The 8,250-nt window shown below is 36.9% G+C and overlaps 1 protein-coding gene across 1 annotated transcript; it reads right to left on the bottom strand.

The window, feature by feature from the left end:
- Positions 1-1,824: 1,824 nt before the first annotated feature.
- Positions 1,825-4,065, bottom strand: LOC129105693 (nuclear factor 7, ovary-like). Its single transcript, XM_054616854.1, has 2 exons — positions 3,903-4,065; positions 1,825-3,792 (listed from the first exon to the last, which is right to left on the bottom strand). Exon 2 carries the CDS (start codon positions 3,773-3,775, stop codon positions 2,387-2,389), a length of 1,389 nt encoding a protein of 462 aa, XP_054472829.1. The 5' UTR covers positions 3,776-3,792; positions 3,903-4,065; the 3' UTR covers positions 1,825-2,386.
- Between the last annotated feature and the right edge of the window lie 4,185 nt (positions 4,066-8,250).

Genomic DNA, 8,250 nt, shown 5'->3' on the forward strand with positions numbered 1-8,250 from the left:
AGAGGATGTCAGACGTTGTACAGATTGTAAACTCTCTGAGGCAAATTTGTGATATTGGGCTATGCTAATATAATACATTTGAATTAAATCATATTTACACTTTATTTTTATTTAATAAGTGCAAACAAATAAAAAAATATAAAATAAACTTAAGATAAGATAAGATAAGATAACCCTTTATTAGTCCTGCAGTGGGGACTTAGTTTAAACAAAGATTAAGAATTGCTTCATTTTAAATAATTATAAAAAATAGTTTTTATTACTGTCCTAATGGTAAAAAACACATTCTAAACCTGTTTCATAATTATATAAATCCCACATCGACATCAAACGCAGCAGAAATCCACACCAGCAGACCCAGAAGCAGCAGTGTCTCTGGTCTCTGCCTCTTCTTCACCTCCTGCTGCTCCAGACTGACGTATCTCAACAACTCTTTTGATTGATTGCCATGAGTGTGCACATCAGAGGATGAAGTCTTTGGTTATGTGTGTGTGAATCGTTGGAGAGGTAGAAATGAAGGTTGCTACGCTCGTCTGTTAAAGTAGAGAAGTGCTTTATTAGTGCATTCGTTTACCCTTTATTTTGTACGTATTTCTTTTAGGTAATAATGGACGTGGTACATATTCTTTGTGCATTCACCCAACAACATGTTCTGATCGTCTGGTTTTCAGTCTGTGTGTCTCTCTTTAGTGAGGAAGAATAACTAACTGTTTCCTGGTTTGTCTCAGGTGAGTCAGGTGAGGACTGAGGAGTGTCTCAGTCCAAAGTATAGGTTTATAGCTGGATATGTTGACTGATAAGCCTGCAGCAGACTGTTGCAAAACTTATGTTCAGGTTCTACTGTAGTTTGAACGACGGTTGTATATAGACCAGTAAAACTGTTAAAAACGATTTAAATGAAATCCTGGCAATATTCTGACAATGGGGGACCGTGGAACATCAAAGGAAAGGGTTAATGTGGAATATTATTGCAGAAAGGTTGTACGTGCAGTAATGAATAATGTATGTAAGTGGTAACAAGGAATGGTTCCCACATAATAATTAATGGATTGAAGAACATTGTTTGGTTTTGTTGGATAATAAAGAGATATTTGCGTTTACTTTTTGGCATGTGTATATTTTGAATATTCACCGTTCTGTTAACCAGTTATATTTATGAAACTTACCGTTCATCTGTTTGCTATTGAAACCCATTTCTGCCACTGGGATGAAAAAAAAGATCCTATAGTTCATTTTAATGACAAAATATCTCAAAATAATGAGAAAGTTTTTCATTGTTTGTTCGAGAAACAAGTGAAAGAAATGGGCTTCCATACAAAGCAAGAACATTTTTTTTCAAATTTCTTTGGTGCTAAGAATACTTTCTACTGCTTAATTAAACTTTTATATTGTAAAGATTGTTTTTATTTCCTCCCTATTTATATATTTACTGCAGCGATGGAAATAATAAGATCTTGGTTTACTTACGTAACAGTACAAAAGTATTAGCATCAAACTACACTCAGAGTACCTTAAGTAAGAAAAACAATATATTAAGCAAAAAGGCCCATTTCAGTTTAATAATGTTTGATATTATTGTATTATAATTATTGATGCATTAATGTGTTCATCACTTGGTGATCAGTTTAATTTATTCATATAGGCTACTACCTCCCCTTATGATATTTATCTTACATACATATATATTATTTTTTATTATTTATTATTATTATGAATACTCAAGTACAAGTACCAAAAACTGTATTTAAGTAGAATATGTTTCCTGTTCATTTCACTGGAGATATTAAAGTAGTCAATAAAATAACACAGGTTTTTGCAGTAAGAGTCAAATTTATTTTTTCAAAAGACTGAGCAATGCAGCAAAATAATACAAAAATGAATGTTTAAACAATTGTTTGCCTTCATGAATTTTAAACTCTAAAAGGTTATGGAATTAAACGTTAAAGTATATCATCATACTCATAATTAACCCCAAGCTGAAAGCAAGTCAGAATTTATCAAACAAGAGCAAAAAAGGTGTTTCTTGAAGAATAAGAGCAGCGGTTATGATTATGATTGTCTGAAAAGCAATTTAAAGCCATGCTGTTTTTTTTCTTAAACCAATGAATGGAAGTTTCTGATATTTCACATTCATGAGAATGGACCGGACGAACAACATGAAAACAATAAAACAACATAAAGTCTCTGACCTCGGCTGTCGAGGACGAGAACGGCTAAACAAACCACAACATGAGAAACTAAGTGATATATTGTTACGTATTAAAAGGTAGACAATAGAAATAAAAAGCTGATTGTCAATATAAAAAACTAAAAGAGAATGAAAACAATAATAACCCTTTAAGGCTTTAAAACATAAACATAGTGATAATAATCATCCTCTTTATCTCTAACTGCTCTGTTCCACTGTCACACTGATCTTCATCGGTAATATCTTCAGTTCATCAACAGTGTAAATGTATGGAAACATCCTCTCAGTGAAAGTGTGTGTGAAGGTGTGTATGTGTGTGTTAGTATCAAGATCAGAGAACGACAGCTTTCCTCTGTTCCAGTCCAGATTCACTCTGATCCTCTGGAACTTCTTCTGCACTTTGAGATCAGTGGATGGACCTGGTAGTGACCATGCTGAGTATTTACCTTCATAGAACCATATTCTCCATAATCCAGACTCTATGTCTCCCTTCCTCTGGACAGACTCTGCTAACACACCCAGAAACCAGTATATACTGTCTCCAACATCAACATCCCAGCTGTGAGTCCCTGAGTTAAAGCCCTCAGAGCCCAGAACAGACCAGTATTTATCAATCCTCTCTGGATTATCAGGAAGCTGCTGTCTCTCTCCTCCTCTCACACTGGTCAGACCTTCAGACAGGATGAGTTCTGGATCAGCAGTGTTTGGGTCCAGAACCAGAGGAGTGTAGGAGACCATGTCCTTCATCTTGTTCCAGATGTTGAAGGTCAGGTTGCCCAGGTGTTTGGCCTCGTCTATCAGAGCTCCTGAGAGCAGCTGTGGATCCTCCAGCAGGGGGCGCTGCTGGACTCTTTCCACTGCAGCCTTGTAGTTGTTGAGGAATGAGACGTCTTCAGCTCTCAGCTCGTCCTCTGTGGCTCTGACTGTGTCTGAAAGAGCTGCTATCTCTCTGCTCAGAGCCTCCATCTTCTCCTTCATCATCTGACTCTTCTGCTCCTCTTCCTCCCTCAGTGCAGCCATCCTGGCCTCCTCTTCCTCCTCTAGAAACTGGTGGAGCTTCTTAAACTGATCCTGAATCTGCCTCTCTGTGCGTCGGGCCTGGACCTTCATGTGTTCTGCTGTTTGATCAAACTTCACTTTAACTTGTTCAGAAACCTTTAACTTCTCCTTTAAGGGCTCCAGAGTTTCCTGAAGTTTCTTCTTGTGTTGTTGAGCAGCTTCATCGATGGGTCTGAATCTGTGGTTGGTGTGTTTTTCTGAATCTCTGCAGATGTGACACACTGGCTGCTGATGGTCCAGACAGAAGAGTTTGAGTTTCTCAGAGTGCAGACTGCAGAGAGCCTCTGAAGCTCTCTGATCTCTCTCCTGTAAGAAACTCTCACACAGGTTCTTTAACACCAGGTTACAAGGTGGATATTCCTTTGAAGATCTTCTCTTACAAACTGGACACTCCTGTGTTGGTTTCTCTCTCCACCAGCTCTTCAGACAGTCTTTACAGAAGCTGTGGCTACATGACAGAAGAACAGGATCTCTAAAGACTTCATGACAGACCGGACAGCAGAGATCCTCCTCTGATCTGGAAGCCATTTTGTCTCTGAGTGAAGCTGAAAACACAGCAGACAGAAAGAACAGTCAGTCATGGCTCCACCTCCCTCCTCTACTAACTTCACTGAAATCTACTTTCACTTTGAGTCGTGTTTTTAGTCAAACTCACGTTCAGTGTGTGGAGTGTCAGCAGGTTGAAGCAGCAGTGTTGTAGTTTTCCTCTTTTCTCTCCTGTAGCTGAACTCACTCAGATGAAGTTGTTAGTTTGTTCTGAAGATGAATCTGATCGTCTGGTTTTCAGTCTGTGTGTCTCTCTTTAGTGAGGACGAATAATAAACTGTTTCCTGGTTTGTTTCAGGTGAGTCAGGTGAGGGGTGGGTGTGTCTCAGTCCAAAGTACTGATTTATTGCTGGATATGTGGACTGATAGAGTGCAGCAGGCTGTTACAACATTTATGTTTGTGTTCAAAGGAAGTCTGAACGTATTTAGAATGTAGAGGAGGAGTTAAAATATAATATAGTAAACTCCTGAGAGTATTCTTTGAATGAGGAACCGTGGAACATCAAGGGAAAGGGTTAATGTGGAATATTGTTACTGAAGGGTTGTATGTGCAGTAATGAATAATGTCTGTAAGGGTTCACATGTAATAATTAATGGATTGATGAAAGTTTCTTGGTTTTGTTGAATCATAAAGTGACTTTTAATGAATTGATTAATGACAAGCACCTCTGCCTGCAACGTATCCTCAAACAACGGTTCTTATGATCTGAGTTTTACTACGAAACTTCAGTAACACGTGTCAATTTACACTTTGAACATGCATACGTTTCTTTTCAAAATAAACTTCCTTCTTCACAGGAATCTCAGTTTAGGCAACAACACCGCTTAGTTAGGTTAAGGAAAAGATCTTAGTTTGGTTTTTAAAAAAAACATGGAACTGCGTTACTGAAGTACACAAGTTACCTTTTCGAAAAGACTTTTAAAAAACGACTATGGTCACCGGTGAACAGACTGGTTCAAGAGTGAATATGTTTTTCTAATTCTTGTTTAATTTACATCTGAAGCCACCCTAACCAGCTACCCATGCTAACAAGCTAATGCTAACAAGCTAATGCTAACCAGCCACCCATGCTAACCAGCTAATGCTAACCAGCTAATGCTAACCAGCTAACGCTAGCTCTCTGTCCTGTAGTGGTGGTGTAGTGGTCCCATCAAGATGACCGTCCAGCAGGTCAGACACGCTGTGACGTCAGTGTGACGTCAAGAAGATCAGCGACACACACACTGAGTCTGAGAGACACCTCGGAGTCTCAGAGGTTCCTTCCATGAATGCGTGACATACTGTCCAGTTCACCTGTTCAACATGAACAGAACTGAGTGACATACTGTCCAGTTCACCTGTTCAACATGAACAGAACTGAGTGACATACTGTCCAGTTCACCTGTTCAACATGAACAGAACTGAGTGACATACTGTCCAGTTCACCTGTTCAACATAAACAGAACTGAGTGACATACTGTCCAGTTCACCTGTTCAACATAAACAGCAACTGAGTGACATACTGTCCAGTTCACCTGTTCCTTCATGCTGTTCTTTCCTCCGTCCAGCTGTCCGTCTCCTGCTGGTTCACAGGTTCATTAACCCCGCTGTCATTGTGCTTCAGAAACTCTGGAAGTAAGTTCATGTTCAACAGACTATTAACTATCAATAGAAGTTATGTGTTTATTGCCATGTGCACAGCTGCTGCAGAGAAGCAGCCGTAATATTCATATCCCTCAAGCAACGCTAATTAAATATGAATAAAAAGAAAATCACACAAGTAAAAAAGTCTAAGAATCAAACAAATAAAATATGGAAGAAGTTAAAATAACCAAAAATACGAAATGTATTTGTTGCTTATTTTGATGAATATTTAAAGGGCAGAGAATAATAGACTCAGACTCACAGACTGTTTATTTAACATTATATATATATATATATATATATATATATATATATATGTGTATGTATATATATCTATATGTATATATATGTATGTATGTGTATATATATGTGTATGTGTATATGTATGTGTATATATGTATATGTGTGTGTGTATATATATATATAATATATATATATATATATATATATAGTTTTCACAGCTTTAACAGAAACGTAGTTGAAAGCATCAATAATGTGATGGATGTTTGTTTATGTGCAGCAAACATAAATGTGTCAATAAAATAAAAACATGTTGGAAAAAGGTCATTTTGGAAGTTAATTTAAACGCATAGATTGTGTGCTGCACAGCATTACACATCAGTCTGTCTACAGGTCGTAAGGAGAATGTCTTCATATGTTAGAAAAGCCTTTTGTCTGTGGTAGAGTTGGATTGTGGGTAATGTAGGTGTCAGGCTTTGAGGAGGAAGTTGAACAGAATAAAAAAGAGGAAGTCTCTGGTTCTGCTGCTTCGCTTTATGTCCTTTTAGTTTTAAACTGTCCATGAAGAGTCAGACGACGTTAGAGGAGAGAAACGCTGACTCGTTTGACTTCTCTTGTTGGAGGAGAGTTATGTCTTAACTTCTCACCTCCTGCCTCCAGAGAGGAGGACGGTCAGTGGAAGGAGGACCAGAAGCTGGAGGCTCACAGTGATTGGGTGAGAGACGTCGGCTGGGCTCCTTCTATTGGTCTCCCCACCAGCACCATCGCCAGCTGCTCTCAGGTCAGACTCATTTCTGTTCCATTAACACTGGCTCTGCTCCTCAATGTTCTCCAGAGAATCACTGTCTTCTTATTAAATCACTAGATTATCCTGATTAGTGTGGCAGCTGTTAAACGTGGAGCACAACGTAAAGGATTACAAATGCACTATTGCAAATCACGTTGAAATGTGGTCTAAACGTGAACGTCTATTAGACGTCTACAAATAGACGTTGAATAAACTTTCACTTTTGAACCACTTTTAGATGTCTTTTCAACGGAAAAATGCTCACTGGGTTCCCTTTTCCCGTCTCCTCTGAACTGGTGTCGCTGCGTTATGAACCGATGACGTCACACAGACCTGAGCTCAAACCAATGACAACAATCGGTTTTCATACACAGATTCCTGGATTTGGTTTTGTTCTCTGTGTCAAATTATGGAAACGTGTATTCTGTATCAAAAATAAAATGTAATAAACCTTTTTCATGCTGTTTTTCTGTCCATTGTAAGTTTCTTAAACACGTAGTCAATAAAGAAAGAAGTACTCAGATCCTTTACTGTAATAACAACACAGCTTGAAATCAATATATAATAAACAGTTTTGTCTTCTCTATGAACTCCTCTCATATAGATCCATATGTATTATATAAATCCCTATTAGGTATGACCAATAATATATTTCCTGGTTGACAGTTAATGCCACACGTGCAACATGTACAAGTAAAGCTGAAATGATTAGTCAAATGAATTGATAAGTTTATAAACAGAAAATGAAATAATAAAACTATCTTGATTGTTTTAGTCATTTGTCATGTAAACAAATATTTCATGGTTCCAGTTTCACTCATGTTAAGATTTTTCCTTTTATTATTATTATTATTATTTATAATTTGGAGCTTGCAGTCGATAGAAATCTTGGAAATAATCAGCAGATTAATTGTAAACATAATCACTAGTTAATAGTTCAAAAGGAGTTCAGCTCAACCAACTACAACAGTTAAATTCAGCTTTTACATTAATACATGAGTAAAACAATATATATTGATATAATATATATATATACATTAAATAATAAACTATATTTGATTGTTTTAGTCATTTAAAATGCCCAAAATATTTCATGGCTCCAGCTTCACTAATGAGAGAAGCTTTTATGCTTTTCCTTTTATTAATTCCTATTTTTAAAATAATGTTGAAGTTGCAGTCGATAGAAATTAAGACAATAATCTGCAGAATAAACAAAAAAATAATAATAATAATAATAGTTAAAAAATAAGTAAACAGGAAAACTCTGAGTTTACATTAATACATACGTTTAAAAAATCTATTAATATAATATATGTAAATAATACAGGGACATTTTTCTGCCCTGAGTACTTTTACTTTTATTACTTTAAGTACATTTTCTTTATTATATATAGATACTATATACTTTCAATGCAAGACTTTTACTTGCAATGAAGTACTTTTTTTACCTTGTGGTATTTTTACTTTTACTTAAGTAAAGGATCTGGATACTTCCTCCACCACTGCTATTAGTAATCAGTTTTCTTTGTCAAGTACTGGAAACGTAGTTTCCTCAAACGTGCGAAACAGCGCCCCTCTGGGTTGTAACGGCTGCTACATGTCGGCCGGTGAGTGTGGTCAAACGTGGTATTGCAGCCTCACTACCAGGACAGGTGGAGTTGCATTGTGGGTAATGTAGGCACCAGGTTTTTGCCAAGGAAGAAACATTTTGTTATTGAATCTGGTTGTGCCTCATTGATTTTGATCCTTTCTTGTTTCCTTCTTCATCAAGAGTACCGCATGATAGATGTTTGATTCTTTTATATT

This window comes from Anoplopoma fimbria, chromosome 17 (genome assembly GCF_027596085.1).
Source record: "Anoplopoma fimbria isolate UVic2021 breed Golden Eagle Sablefish chromosome 17, Afim_UVic_2022, whole genome shotgun sequence".
Classification (NCBI taxonomy): domain Eukaryota; kingdom Metazoa; phylum Chordata; class Actinopteri; order Perciformes; family Anoplopomatidae; genus Anoplopoma; species Anoplopoma fimbria.